The sequence below is a fragment of the Paroedura picta genome, chromosome 1 (assembly GCF_049243985.1).
Source record: "Paroedura picta isolate Pp20150507F chromosome 1, Ppicta_v3.0, whole genome shotgun sequence".
Taxonomy (NCBI): Eukaryota; Metazoa; Chordata; class Lepidosauria; order Squamata; family Gekkonidae; genus Paroedura; species Paroedura picta.
In genome coordinates, this window is record NC_135369.1 from 84,347,205 (window position 1) to 84,363,217 (window position 16,013).

Consider the following 16,013-nt stretch of genomic DNA (forward strand, 5'->3'; position numbering starts at 1 on the left):
AAGCTTTCCTACCAAAGCAGATCCCGTATGTGGGGAGAAAGCAGATCCATAACAGAGGTATAGAATGTGAAGAACCCGATTAAGATTCCATGCATTCTGTGACTCTTTTCAGAAGAATATACAGATGCTAAGTGGCAAGTGTGCCAAGAGATTTAGCATAGCTCAGCAACCAAGAGAAAACCTCAGCATCAGGAAGTCTTGAACTCTCCAAGTGTCCTTAGGCTGCCAGTCTTTTTCTGTCTTGATTCCTGTGCAATAGGGGGATAATAAACACTGGCCTCCTAGAACCAGCTGTTGCTCCAGTAAGATAATGTATACAAAATGCTTAGGGTGCTTTATAAATGCTAGGTAGCATTCTTATTATTATCATCCTAAATATTGACAGATTGTTCAACTACAGTAGAGAGTCAAAATTTTAAAACATGGCAGATCTACAAGTAACGGTGTGTTTTTTTATTTCTCCACAGGTATGATGAATGGATAAAAGCAGACAAGATAGTGAGACCAGCTGACAAAAATGTGCCAAAAATAAAACATCGAAAGAAAATAAAGGTAGATCACTATGACTACTACTGAATTTTATTCTTGTGCAAAGATGGAAAAGATGATTTATTGTTCATGTTATGTGAGAGCTGGCCCAGACTCACCTAGACTACTGCCAGCCACAGTTGGGCCATCATAGGCATAGGAGCAGGGCTGAACAATCAGACCAGCAGGCACTTGTTTGAGCTCGGGAGAAAGACCACCAGTTCAGCTGCTGGAGCAAGAGCTAAGCTGGGAGGGGCCAGTAGTTGCTGAGGATGGGAATTGTCTTGGGTTGACCTGAGAAGGCCAATAATGTCATCGATCAGTGACAAGCTGGCAACACTTGCGCCATCCAAGAGCAGGCCGTGATAGTCCCTGAGACTGCCAGAGAAGTGGACCCCACTCTCAGGAAGGGCAACAGCTTTGCCAATAGATCCAGCAACAGCAGCCGCCCAGAAACAGGGCTAGAACAGGGTGAGCTGTGAGCGATGGTGGATAGAATCGTGCAGTCAAGGAAAGGTAGGGAGAAGCCAGGGGTTGGAGGGAGGGATTAAGGACAGGCAACAGCCAGGAATGATGGGCAAATACCCCACCCATGTCTCCAGATTGGCTAGAACAGGTGCCAGAACCAGACAAGCAGTGCTGGGATTGGACTTTGGGGAAAGGAAGATGGGGCAGGCATAAGAGAAGCTCCAGGAATAATGTGGGAGGATGCCAGAAGGAAGACAGCTATCCAAGGAAGAGAAGAGGATGAAAGTGCTGCAACATCCTATTCTGAGGCCTGAAGGAGCTTCCCCCAGTGTGGGCCAACATGGTGGAAGGCAGGAGGGTGGGGCCAGTGAAGGAGGAGCCTCGCAGTACTTCTCTTACAGAAATGCAGTATCTAATGAAGGCAAAATGACATTAGTGCATTTCTGGGATTAAAAGTTGCTAATGTGACATAGAGCCTCTTGTGGTGCAGAGTGGTAAGGCAGCTGTCTGAAAGCTTTGCCCATGAGGTTGGGAGTTCAATCCCAGCAGCCGGCTCAAGGTTGACTCAGCCTTCCATCCTTCCGAGGTCGGTAAAATGAGTACCCAGCTTGCTCGGGGGTAAACGGTCATGACTGGGGAAGGCACTGGCAAACCACCCCGTATTGAGTCTGCCATGAAAACGCTAGAGGGCGTCACCCCAAGGGTCAGACATGACTCGGTGCTTGCACAGGGGATACCTTTACCTTTACCTTTAATGTGACATAAAATATTTCCTATTTGATTAAAATTTTAAAATGTTCAGAAAAATATCTTTACGCAGTTCATATTTGATGAAGGGTTTTTTTTTGTTTTATGTTGATAATACGGTAGATTTTGTGCAGTGTAAGCAGAAGACACTGGCAGAAATCGATTTTTCCCACCTCGTACCTCTTGCAGCAGTTGCCTGTAACCCTCAAAAAGATGATGTTAAAGATTATAGGACAGCTTGAATAAAGCACACACTGGGGAGAGGAATGCAAGCGAAGAGCTTCTTGATCTAACAGGCAAGAGGGGCAATTTTGTCTCTCCTCAGTGCAATCCTCTATATTGCATGAGTTTTGATGGGGGAATGCGAAGGCAGGAAAAATCCATTTCTGTGACCACTTTCTTCTGGCACTGCACAGTTAACTCCTATCAGAGATAAATTGTGTGGGTTAATTAACAATGTAAATAGTAGGTCTTTTTCCTCTTTAAAACAGAATAAAGCAGACAAAGAGAAAGATGAGAAATATTCTCCTAAAACATTTAAATTGCGCCGCTCATCAAAGCCACCTTTTCATGCCAGTATATCACCTGAGATGGTATCCAAACCAGACAGCAGTGAAGCCAAAACCTCTGAATTGACTCCAAATAAATCTTTAGAGATTGCTTCCATCTTTAACGGACTGCAAGGTAGAGTTAACAGACTTTCTAATTCATTATCTGAGAGAAAATGTCTTTATATAAGATGAGCTTGTAAGTAGCTATTAATCTAGTAGTTTGTGTTCATCATCAGCTAACCCAAGCATGGGTTGTAATGTGAGCATTTCTTCTCTTCTTCAAAATATTAATCCATTAATTCCATTTCAGCCTTCTTACATTAAGATTTTCATAGTCTGAATAATGACAGAAATTATTAGTTCTTTGAATACTATAAATGTAAACATCAGACTGAAATTCTTTGAAATAAGCATGTACTGATTGTCCTGTTTATAATCTATTTTAGTCTTAAAAAGCAAGAGATATGAATGCATTATATATTCAGTGCATTAAACCTTTATGTTAAGATGTATTCAAACTTCAACATAATAAATGCAGAAAATTTCCCCCCTCTAGCAGCCTGAAGTTAGCCGGGCTGCAAGTGAAGCGGCCGCTTTGGCAGCCGCTTCTCTCACGGCCTGGTGAGCTTCTCGCTGTGGGGGGAAGAGGCAGGCATGGCCACCGGGGCCCACTACTGAGGCCTTCATGGCCTGGTACCGGGTCGCAGACCGGGGGTTGATGACCCCCGCTATAGAGGATTTCATACCCAGTAGTTCAAGTAGATGGAACAGTGGGAGAATAATGGATGGATCTTTGTGTTGTGTGTCTCTGTGTGTCTTAACAAGGTTAAAAGCAGCCACTGGGTAGTAGGTAGGGAGACCGCCACAAGGGCCATGATGTTGAGAGGGTCTGCAGGACTGGGGAATTAACCTCCCACCAAATCAGATTTGTTGCTGTCACAGCTACGGCATTTCCACACATCAGTTTACATTATGCCAGCTGAATGACCAAAGTACTAAATTTTTTCGTGCTTCCGAGCCCCTCCTCACCTTTTCTGCTGTGTCGCCTTTGTCTGCACCTTTATGTGTGTTTTACCCTCCACAACTGCTGCTGGAAATGGCAACAGAGTGCAACATGCCTTATACGCATTGTGTTTCTGCCTGTCAATCAATGCAGGCAACCAATCCCCTTATTCCATATTTTAAAGGTCCCGTGATGCCCGCTAATTTTTTTAAACTGCATACTTCACTGTTGAAATGCCTGTGCATAGAATCATAGATACATAGTAGGGTTGTGCGATTCGGCTGCTTCGGCCGAATAGCGCAAGCCTAGATACATAGATACATAGTGCTTTTTGAATGCCACCCCTTATGTCCTTTGAGGCATTTAAAAATTAATATCATTCCTGATTTTGAGAGGCATGCTTTGTGTTACAACTTTGAAAAAAAATCTTTTATTTATGGCATTGCCTGTACGCTTGTCCACCTATTCGTCGCTCCAGTAAGTTAGCCATTTTTTAAAAGAAATTCCCATCCCTGGGAACAAGGGAGAGGAAGGCAGCTGCGAGGACAGGACAAGGCAGGCACATTTGAGCCTCCATACCTTTCGCCTGCTGGTTGCTCTCCAGTAGCTAGCGCTAAATAGGTTAGTGAATCCACTTTATGCGATTCCCCAACTAGCGCTTTAAAATGGAGGATGTGGCAAACCAGTTACTGCCCAGACCCTCAATGTTGGTGACATCATATGGAGGGGCTGGAATATAATGACTACGTAAGGTAAGCATTTAACTACATTTAATGGGTGCAGAAATGCCCCTAGTATTCCTCAAAGTTAAATGTTGGTTTTCATACCAATATACTTGTAATGTAATGTACTGGTAGTATGAACAGAATGTGGTTTATTTTGAGGTTTATTTTCTAATCGTTGTGTTTGTTATATTAGCTTCTGAAAGCTCTGATGAAAGTGAGCAGGATGATGACCAAAGTGTTCTCAGTGTACATAATAACAGTAAGGAGGAACTTCAGGATGAGGATATGAACAAAGAAAATAATGAACTCTGTCCAAAAGAGCAAAAGAGCTCATCCTCCCCAGAAGAGACTAAAACTCTTGCAGATGCAGCTAAACCAATGTCCAAATCTCCAGAAAGACTGCTGAAAGAACTGGCAGAGCTATCAGATGATACTGATTATGAGGGAGAAAATGAAACCTCCAAGAAAAGGAAAGAGGTAAAAAAAGAAGCAGTGGACAAAACAAAGCCACAAGTGAAACGTGGTAAACGGAAGATCGGTGTCACAGAGGAATGTTTAAAAACTGGATCGTCTAATATTAAGGATGACAAATCAAATGGCAAAGACATGCTTAGTTTGGAAAACAGTAGCAACAGCTCCTCAGATGAAGATGAAGGGAAAAAATTAAAAATAACACCAACAAAGAAGTACAATGGGTTAGAGGAGAAGAGGAAATCTTTACGGACAAATGCTTTTTATTCAGGTTTCTCTGAAGTTGCAGAAAAGAGAGTGAAACTCCTAACCAACTCTGATGAAAGACTTCAGCATACCAGAGCTAAGGATCGGAAAGATGTGTGGTCAAGTATTCAGGGGCAGTGGCCCAAAAAAACTCTCAAGGAACTTTTTTCAGACTCTGACACAGAAGCAGCAGCTTCCCCTCCACATGCTTCTCCAGAGGATTCTGTTCCAGAGGAGCATCTGCAAACTCTGGTGGAAGAGGAGACTGCTTTGTCCAGTTCTAAAGTTGAAAGGCCTTTGCCACTCAGCACAGATGCCAAATCTGTTGAGGAAAAAACAGTTGAAATGAATGACAAGAAAGTTGAATTCCCAAGTAGTGGCAGTAATTCAGTGCTAAACACCCCTCCAACCACACCTGAATCACCACCATCTGTAACTGCAGCAGAATCGAGCAGACATCAGTCCAGTGTCTCTGTCTCTGACACAATGCCACCAAATCAAGAAGAGGTACGAAGCATCAAGAGTGAAACAGACAGCACAATTGAGGTGGACAGTGTTGTTGGTGAACTGCAAGATCTTCAGTCAGAAGGAAATATATCTCCTACAGGTTTTGATGCCAGTGTCAGCTCCAGCAGCAGCAATCAACCAGAACACACTGAGAAAGGTATAAATATACCATTTAATCCATATTCCAGTTCTAAATTGTAGTGACTTGAATCCTACAAGTTTTCCACAGAAGGCAGGTTTTTTCCTTATCTTCCCCCATGACCTTTGAAAAGCTGATGCTGTAGATTTGAGAGCCTCATGAACAACAGACCATGCCACACAGCAGGCTATAGTAAGGAGGGGAAATTAGGTGTAAGACAGTTTATGCACTGGAGGTTTCATGCTGGGCTACAGGCTGGAGATTTAGTCGTGGCAGGTTGCCCCACCTCTTCCTGCACCCACATAGGGGAGCATTGGACCTGGTGTACCTCATCCGCCCCCGATTTGTGTTCTTGCACAGGAGCTGGGGCAGTGAAGTTCCCAGTGCATAAACGGTCTAACTGACTTCCTCCCTCTTGTTCAAGCAGATCCAACACATAATCTGTACACCGCCCGTGGCGCCGCGGGCGCCACGGACTAAATAAAGCAGTAAGTCGTTCTGGGGCGGGATGTGTCCGGGATGAGGAAGGGTCCGGATTGGACCCTTCCTCAGGACAGACAATCGGAGGGACCAATCGGCAGGCGCAAAGCGCCTGCCGATTGGTCCCTCTGATTCCCAGCCCCAGCAGCTGCGCGCGGCTCACAGTTGCTCCCGGCCTGACGCCCGAGGGAGCCTCCGGCAGTCGCGCAAAGCGCGGCTGCCGGGGGCTCCCTGCCCGGCGGCCTGACGCGGCGAGAGGCGCTTCGCGCCTCTCACCGCATCTGGCAGTCGCGCGGAGCATGGCTGCCGGGAGCTCCCTGCCCGGCACCCTGAATGCTAGCTCCCTACCCGCCTCCTGAGTCAGGCCGCTCTTCCGCAGCGCCGTGGGCATCTTCGTGGCCGAAAGGAGAGCGGCCGAGCCACCGCCAGGGCGCGGCGGGGGCGGGGTCGGCCGTCGCTACTCTGCAAAGCCATCGGGGGTGCTGCAGCGGCCGCCATGGCCGAGCTCGGCCAACCCGTGTCGGGGCCGTCAGAGCCCCGTAGCCTCCTCAGTCACCGCCAGAAGTGCCACCGCAACGGGACATCGCCCCCTTGGCCCGCCCAGCCACTGCCGCCCACCGGAGGACGCCTGGGGACCGCCGCCGCCAGCAACATGCTTAAGGAACCCCCAGCGCCGGTGCCACCGCCCTCCACCACGCCCTGCCAGCCTACCGCACTCCAGGTAGGCTGCGAGCCCCTGGCCCCACAGCACAAACCCAGCCTTGCCAAGCCAGCCCGCAGAGCCCCGCCGCCCTCATGGCCTGCCCTCCTAGCGCCCACTGCATTTTGACTGCAGTGGGCTTTTTTACTAGTTATTAATATAATTGCATTCAGTTCTCCGTTGATTATTTAACTTCTATGGAAGGTTCAAAATATGTCAGAGTCATAACCAGTATGATTGATAGTTGAATGAATAAGTGTTTAAAATACGTTAAGATGAGAGGTTTGAGGACTTGAATCCTAACACCCTTTTCTGCCACCATAAGTCATCTCCACCAAAGGGGGACAATTTTCATCAGTTCACTGCTGCTCTCTTGCTGTTCCTGAGGATCTGCTGTCCCTTCAAGAGTAGCATTGCATGGAGTTGAGGGGCAGCGATCAGAAGGGGAAAATGATAAAATCCCCTGCACACGCTTCCACTTACAAAAGTAATTCACATCGGTATAAAATAATCTTTGTTTTCAGCCCAGTATTTTCTCTGACTTGAGAGCTAGAATGTTTTGCTCTCCTTTAAGTTTTAAACAATATCCCCAAAAATCCAACTTAATCACTGTGCTGTATTAAATCATAGTTGCTGATGGGACTGCAATAGAAAATTGTTTTAGACAATTTCAACACAGTGCTAACTACTGTATTTGGTAAGGATACCCTTTATGTCACTAGAGTGGAGCATGTCACTGAAGATAGAGTATTTACTCACTTGTCACTACCAATCAGTTTTAATTTATATATATATAATTAGACTTATACTGCCCATCTAGGCCAGCCAACTTGGGGCAGTTCACAACGGTGGAAAATACAATTTAAAACCAAACCAATAAGAATAAACAACCATAACCAGCCCCCCCCCCCCCCCAAATCTCTCTCTGCCATGCAATGGCTGGAAACACCACCTCCAACCATAGGTGGGTGGTTTGAGGGGGGAGCCTAATCGATGTTCTGCCACCCAACCTCAACCAAATGCCTGGTGGAAGAGCTCCATCTTACAGGCCCTGTGGAACTGCAAGAGCTCCATCAGGACCCTCTGCTCTTCCAGGAACTCATTCTACCAGGTCAGAAGAGCTCTCTTGGGCTGGGGACCACTAGCTTGTTTAGATTCACAGAGCATAATGCCCTGCTAGGGGCATTAGGAGATCGGTGGTTTCTCAGGTATGCTGGAGCAGTAAATAAATGGAACAGTAGTTTGTTTTTCCCATAGTAATTTATTTAGGTCTTGCCCTGTTTATTTTGAAATATTTTCATTGAATCGAGGATTTGATAGTAGAAGCAATCAGCTGTCTACTCAAGATCTTCCCAAAAGTAAATCCCATTTCAGTGAATGGGGTTTACTCTGAGGAAGTGTTCTTAGAATTGCAGACAATGTCACTGAAGTATTTAAAATAATTCCAACTCATGCCGTTATCACATTATAATGAGGGTCTGTGTTATGCAAAATACATAGGGCAGATTATCTTGTTCATCCTAAGTGCTCACTGCTTTTTTAATGTAGCCTGTACAGGTCAGAAAAGGCTAAAAGATGTCCAGGGAGGTGGGTCTGCAAAAAAGCAAAAAAGAAGTCACAAAACTCCAGTCATGAACAACAAAAAGAAGAGCAAAAGTGGTAAGTATGGCAATTAGGTGCAGAGCCAAACTTGAATAATAAAATAGAATTTTATCTATGAGAATTTTAGTTACATAGACATTCCAGTTGTATGGAGTGGTGTATAAATCTTAAAATAAATATAAAATATAAATTGTCTTGCTGCACCAGTTTGGACCTGGTTTTATAAACTTAAAACCATAATATTCAGGTTCTTCACAAGTGAATATTTGCAATACTGTTTAAGTGAAGAATATGACTAAGTTGCATGTATAATCTGCATATAGCAACCTCTCTAAACATTTTTTACAATTGAGAGACCCCTGGAACATTCTTCAGACTTCGAGAAACCCCAGATGTGGAGCGATCTTGCAGAATATGGTTGGGAAGCATGGCTGTGTACATGCCCACCTGGAGCCTTTCTCCTTCCACCCACTCCAGGCCCATCATTGGCCATTTTTTTTTGGGGGGGGGGTATGGTCGATGTGACCATATTTAGTCATAACAAATGTTTAGCAAATTTTTAAAATATATGAAAAATTAACTAACTCCCACCCATTCATGAAATCCTGGTTGAAAAAACCTGGCAAGGAGACTTCCACATCACTCCCCCTGATTTTGAAGAGTTGCCAAGCCTGTAGCAGATTATGTGTTTGCTTTACCTCCACCCTTACAGATCCAGGTCACATTCTTATTTACCTGTGAGGGAACTTTGTAAGATTTCCATTTATCTAGTTCAAGCCGTCATTCTGTTTTTAATTGGATGATGGTCAGATGATGATTGCTTTTGAAGAGAAAATGTTATTTATAAAGTGAAACAAACACCTGAAGGAATTCAAGGGGTTTTAGGAAACAGCTAAAACTATACCGAACATTTCTGTGTGTTTCTTCAGCAAACAGCAGTGATAGTGAAGAACTTTCTGCTGGGGAAAGTATTGCCAAATCTCAGCCAACAAAATCAGCTTCTGCAGGAATGAAGTCTCAGCAATCCAAATCTCCAGCAAGAACACAGTCTCCGGCAAAATGTGGGAAAAATGGGGAGAAAGATTCAGATCTTAAAGAACAGAATAATCGTTTGCCAAAACTTTACAAATGGAGTTTCCAAATGTGTAAGCATAAATTCCCTTTTGTTTGTTTTACTCTCTGTGTTTTACTCTATGTGTCTGCTTGAGCACCAGAGACAAGGGAAGGAATCTTGGTAGGAGAAGGGCTGCAAGTCTTAAGAAACAAACTAGATGTCCTTAGCTCATCTAATCTTGCAGATTCTTGTATTTTTGAAATATTCTTCAGCTTTTGATATTTGTTAGGAATCCTGCATTTCCATTCATTTGATTTCACTGATATTTAATCAATAAGTAGTAAGTTGCTTTTTCCTTTCCCTACAAACTGGTATTTCCTTCATTTTTATGTTACTCTTCATAAGGAAGAAGAATTAACATTTTAACTTAGACTAACAGATGTTGTTTTAAATGCAGCTGACTTGGAAAATATGACCAGTGCAGAGCGCATAACAATCCTTCAAGAAAAGTTACAAGAAATCAGGAAACACTACTTGTCTTTAAAATCTGAGGTAGCTTCCATTGACCGAAGAAGAAAGCGTTTGAAGAAAAAAGAGCGGGAAAGTAAGTAGTTATGGCTAAACATTTCTTTCATATTTTGAAGTTGAATAGTATCAGTAAGATCAAATAGTATCAGTATGATCAGTAAGATCAAAATTTGACTTCTGGACATCTGTTAACAAATTAGGTCTTTTGTTTTGTGAATCTTGGGTGACTCTCATGGCTTCCTTTAATTAAGACTGGTTGGCATTTCTTTGTCTCATACATTCGTCATAATCGTTGTTCCATAGGAATAGCTCATTGGAATTAATTGTAAAACTACACAGCAGTTTCTAAACTAATACTCATAAGGACAGTCATGGATAAAAATGACCATATCTGTTGGACTTGGGTGACTCTCATGGCTTCCTTTAATTAAGACTGGTTGGCACTTCTTTGTCTCATACATTCGTCATAATCGTTGCTGCATAGGAATAGCTCGTTGGAATTAATTGTAGAAATACACAGCAGTTTCTAAACTAATACTCATAAGGACAGTCATGGATAAAAATGACCATATCTGTTGGACTTAGTTTCCAAACATACTTTTTTAGAATTAGGTACATTAGTTACCCTTTAAATATTGATAAATACCTTCTCCCCATTGTGACATATTGTTTTTCTCATGCACAGTAGCTTCTAATTCTTAAGCAATGTGAAAATATGCAGGAGGGACATTTCCTCCTTACAAAGGTCAGTGTCAGGCTAGGAATGGTGCTAGTAGTAATTGTAGGAGACCCACATTCAAAGCTTCCTTGTACAGAATAAGATCAGTATTCCCTCAAGGTCTATATTATCTAGTCTGACTAGCAGCAGTTGAACCTGGAACCATCTGCATGCAAAGCAGAGGCTTTTCCACTAAGGCACAGTCTCTCCCCATGTTCAGACAGAGGAGTGGGGTTAGCCTCTTCTCCTAGACAGTTTTCATTATCTCAGAAGGATACTGTGAGAGACATTAACCTTCTGCCATAATCTAAAACTTCCCCCTTTGCAGTTATTCTTTCCTGTTTTAAAAGCAGTAGCATATTTGCTCTCACATCTATCATTGTTGCATCTAGTTTGACCCATGTGCTTGTCCCTTTTCTGGAGACTGTATACTAAAAGCGAAGGGTGAGAGTTTTTCTGTGTGCTGAATGGAAGAAAGATGTCAAGGAAGCTAACAAGCCCATAAAAAAGATCAATATAACCTCTTGATCAATAAACAGAGGGACTGATTTCTTGTGTATTGATTGACTGAGAAGAATTTGGATACCTCTGCAACTTATCCATACATTAACAAAATAGTGATATTACAAGTGGTGCTAAAACAAATCCATCTTGTATCTAGATAACAGTGACAGATTTCCAAGTAACTATGCACCTAGAAGACAGGTGCCCCAAAACTCTGTAATTTTTATAGTAACACTTTTCAGAAATAAAGAAGTGACACCCAGGCTCTCACAGATATGTAGGACACTTGCTTTGGAGCATTTTAATCCATCCCCCCTCCCTCTCCGTCTCTCTCTCACAAACACATGCAAACCCCTTTCCTCCCCACTTCCTTCTCCCCTCTCTTTCCCTCTTCCTTCCCCAACCTATTCCCTGGTCCGTCCCCCTAGACATAAACACACAAACACACACACAAAGAGTCCTCTCCCCTCCCTCTTTACCTCTTCTCCCAGGAGGGCCCCAGCCTGGAGGGAAGTGCCTGGGCCTGCGCTGGTGTCATGGCCTGCATGCCAGCCCCAGGAAGCCTGGAGGGCAGCTGCCCTGCCCCCGGGAGCTGCACAGCCTCTGCCCTGGCCCCCAGAGGCCTCCCCTCCACCAAGACTCACTGCTCCCTCCCCCTTCCTTACCTTTGTGGCGGCGCTGGCCCGCCTAGCCACCACGCTGCCATGCAACTGCCTAGGCCTCCCCGGGCAGTGCGACCTCCTCCTGCAAAGGCCCACATTGCTCAGTTTGGCTGCTTGCTGCTGCACCTGCAGCTGCCCCAGCCTCTTCTGGCACGCTTCCTGGGGCAGGGCTACGGATGTCATGTATGGACCCATTGTCGTCCCAGGGGCTATGCCAGAAGATGTGTCCCACATCAATAATCTGGGTCAACTTACAGAGTAAGAACAACTTGGATTTCATGGAGAATGTTACTGCATTCCCAGCAATAGCATGTGCCGATAAAGGTACTTTGCCAATAGCACATGTCACTGTAGACTGGCTTGCTTCAGAGAACCATCAGTGGATTCAAATTGGTTCTTTGCATTATCTGTGTCTCAGTGGTGTGCTACATTACAGCCCATTTAATTTGATACTGGTTCTGAAACACAAATGTCAATCTCTCACATGCTGCATGATTAGAAATGTGGCAGGGTGGCCTTCCCTTCATTCTCACACCTCACTGTACATCAAGACTGAGCTGGGAGAGCAGCTATTTGAACATGGAGTCTGGAGAATTTGCTATATAAGTTCATCTAATAGGTAATATTTGGAGCAACTACATTTTGCCATATACCCTGAATCCATATGCATTACATGGAAAAGATTTCAGTGGAACATGCTACTTTGTTACTGGGCTTAGACTCAAGGCCAGATTCACTCAAAAATACTAATGGTTAGATCCAGTGAACGACTCCTCTTCAAGAAGAGTCCATGCACTGAATTGGGGCAGCTTAGCTGGTGGTTTTCTTGATCCCTTGGATATGGCAAGTCCATCTTGGTCTGGCTAAGAATTGTGTTTTTACATTTGAGGCACCCAACCTACAGAATACTTCTAGATAAAGTCCTCTGTGGCTGTTCTTCACACACTATGAAATACTTTTCCCAAAGGCATATAGTGATTAATGGGTTTGTAATATGTCTGCCAGCCATTGCGGCTGTACAGGTTGATTTCACTGTTACTTTATTTTTATTATCTGTTTCTTTTACGTGTAGGGTTTGTTGTTGTTAGCCCACTTCAAATTCAGCAAAGAACAGGATATGATTTTTTTAAAAATAAATGTTCCACTCAAAAGAGCAAGTTTGCACAAGTAAATCTTCTCTAGTATCCCAATTAGCTTTCTCCCCCAGCTGCTTCTTAGAGTTAGGGACCTTCCAGAACAACAACAAAAAGGGGGGGGGGGCGAGAAAATTGCACAAATAATCTTTTCTTCCTGTTGCCAAAGCTAGTGGGTGCTCTGAATTTAGGTTCTGCTTATATAAGAAGGAGAAGAACAATTCTTATCAAGTCTTGCTGCAGCCTTCCTATTTTTTGGAAGGTGGTCAGACCCTCCACAGTGGCTTTTTCAGAGGTGGGTCTGGGGAGATCAGTTCTGGGAACTCACCCCATTCAAAGAAGCACTGTGTCCTCCCACGCTGATCAAGGCAACATGTGATATCCTTCGAATCGCTTCAATAGATTACAATACATGAAGAAACTACTTTCAAACTGATTGCAAAATGCAAATAAATACATGTCCCAGATTTTATTTCATTTTGGTAACAATTTTTAGTAAAGGACATCATAGTATTTAAAAATATATAAGCTACTAAGCTGCATAAAATAAAATGTCTGCCTAATTAGGACTCGTTACTTTGCACCTGATCATGTGGTCTCCAGTCTATGAAAGTGTGTGCTGGAATACTATCTTGTAAAGCTTTAAGGTGCCACTGGACTCCTTTAACAGGCTAACATGGCTATCCCTCTAGAGCAGCCTTTCTCAACTTTTTTACCATTGAGAAACCCCTGAAACATTCTTCAGGCTTCAAGAAATCCCAGAAGTGGAGCAATCTTACAGAATATGGTTGGAAAGCATAGCTGTGTACATGCCCACCTGGGGCCCCTCCCCTTCCCACCCCCTCCAGGCTCATCACTGGCCATTTTGGAAGGATAGATCAGGCCAGCATAACCATATATGGTCATCTCACCCAATAAATGTTTTAACAATTTTTTAAAATATATAAAAAACCCAATTAATTCCTTCCCATTCAGGAAACCCTTCCAGGACCATCAAGAAACCACAGGGTTTCATGAAACCCTGGTTGAGAGAGCCTGCTGTAGAAGAAAACAAAGTTAAACCAAATCTAAAAATGAATGGAATCAAGAAATATAACACTATTGATCTTTTTGCATTCTTATCTTACAGGTGCTGCTACCACGTCATCAAGCTCTTCCTCACCTTCCTCGAGTTCCATAACAGCGGCTGTTATGTTAAGTTTAGCAGATCCCCCTATGTCCAGTTCATCACAAAATGGAATGTCAGTTGAGTGCAGGTGACAGCAAGACTTGCCTAAGCACTTTGCACTTAATGGCTGCTGAGAGCCACTTTTTATACTGCACAGTGGCACAAACTTCAGACAAGCACTATTTTGTATTTAAAAAAATTTCTTGTCAAGCTAACTTTGCACTTAAGTGCACTTTTTAAGAAGAAGAAGTACAACAAACTGCTTTTCCTCAAGCAATAATTGTTTCCAACTTGTCTGGGAATTGTATGTTGACTGAGTTGAAGGCCTTCCACTGTGGCAAAGGGAGGCTGTTCACTGCCTATAGAATCAATACAGTAAGCGTACAGTTATTGGATAGGCCTAATTAATTGAGGTGTTAAAATGACTTACTGTTCACATAGTCCCTGGTATTTTGTTGAATCTGGAGCATTTGATTTTTTCCCATTATTTAGGGGAAATGAACCTGTTTTCATTTTTACAACAAATTGTTTTTTTTAATCTAAGTCACTGCACAGTGGCTATTATTGTACAAGTCAAGCACATCTAATTTAATTCCAAACCTGCCGTTAATAGGATTTTTTTCCCATCAGACCTGATAACCAAATATAAGGATTCTGTTTAAAAAGCTGACTAATGTTTACAGGTTTGAATTAGGCTAAATAGGTTACTGTGGGTTTTAATGACCCATGAATTGGAATGAAACTACTGTACTTTGCCATTTTTCTATGAATCAGTATTTTTTTTAATTTTGATAAAAATACATTGTGAAAAAGGAAGAAAATGGCTAACAAACTGTATTAAATCTTAATGTATAAAGATTGTATTTAGCCAGTTTAAAGTGTATATTTATTCATAATGAATTATAACACTTATATTTTTGTGTTTTCTTGTAAAAGTTTCTTTTCTGTTAAAGCAACAAATGTTTCATTTGTAATGCTTATTTTATTATGAGCTACAACTGAGAGGTCTTCAAGAAGGAGTAAACTGCATTAATATAATTCATGGTTGCTGAGAAGAACATTGCCACAAAGGGATAGTTGTTTATAATATAAATAACTGAGTGGTAGATATGACTTGTTTTTTTTTTTAAATGCCTTGTACAAAATCCAAAATCAACTCAACTGTTTCCACTTCTATTGATTTTATGTTGTATGAATCCCAAGCCCTCTCTTGTTTGGCACTTGTATTTAATTACACACCTTTGTAAGACATTTGTATATGGCGAAAGTGTTCATTCAAGCTATTTAATACCTGGCACTGTTAATACACAGTACTTTATTGTACAGATTGTTTTACTGTTTTAATTGTAGTTCTGTGTACTTCTTTTGGCTGGGGCTTATGAAGGCAGGCATGTTTATTTCTTTTTTCTGGCAATACAACATGTAAGAATTTCAAACCTTCTGTTGGTAGATGCTAGAGTATCAGAATCTTTACATTCGACTTTTCTAAGAAAAGCATTTTCAGTCTTAGTAGTGTGTGCTTAAGGTTACTGATTTTATTGAAAATGGTTTCAAGCTATTCAGATATGTACAGGACTGTAAAAACATTGTTGACAAACATTGAAGGAAAGGCATATAGAGAGAAGCTATAAAGTATATATTAGGTTCTGCAGACAATGGAATTATGTAATATATTGTACAAATGTAAGCAAAGGCCTCTGAAATAAAATGCCATAGTTTGTGAATACTGGATTTCGTTTCTAAAACTGTGATTAACACATTTAGAAAGTGCTAGCCGTAGATCCAGTGTAGGTAATGCAATGTTATAACAGCAAGTGTTACATTGGGACAAATTCCCATATAAATATACCTCCTGAACCAAATTCAAGTAAATTCTTTCTAAGCATACATTGGGCTCAAAAAGAATGTTCCACAAGTAATGACCTGGCTTACTAGTCAACAACTCCTCAGTTTTAAAAACAAACACCTATTCCCATCCGTACCCCACAAGTCCTCTGGCATGCAAAGAGGGCTCTGGAAGAGAGGCAGGGATTTCTCTCACTTTGTAATATGGGAAAGTAAAGAAATAGAAGGGATCCT

The 16,013-nt window shown here is 42.5% G+C and overlaps 1 protein-coding gene across 5 annotated transcripts in view; it reads left to right on the plus strand.

The window, feature by feature from the left end:
• Positions 1 to 15,658, plus strand: part of ARID4B (AT-rich interaction domain 4B) — a 120,134-nt gene extending 104,476 nt beyond the window's left edge. For all 5 annotated transcript variants that reach the window (XM_077345655.1, XM_077345664.1, XM_077345626.1 and 2 more), the window contains 7 exons: positions 468 to 552; positions 2,235 to 2,427; positions 4,216 to 5,403; positions 8,114 to 8,224; positions 9,097 to 9,312; positions 9,679 to 9,825; positions 13,896 to 15,658. In XM_077345655.1, coding sequence (XP_077201770.1) covers positions 468 to 552; positions 2,235 to 2,427; positions 4,216 to 5,403; positions 8,114 to 8,224; positions 9,097 to 9,312; positions 9,679 to 9,825; positions 13,896 to 14,026 — 2,071 coding nt within the window. In that variant the 3' untranslated portion in view covers positions 14,027 to 15,658. The remainder of the gene's footprint in view (positions 1 to 467; positions 553 to 2,234; positions 2,428 to 4,215; positions 5,404 to 8,113; positions 8,225 to 9,096; positions 9,313 to 9,678; positions 9,826 to 13,895) is intronic.
• Positions 15,659 to 16,013: the final 355 nt, after the last annotated feature.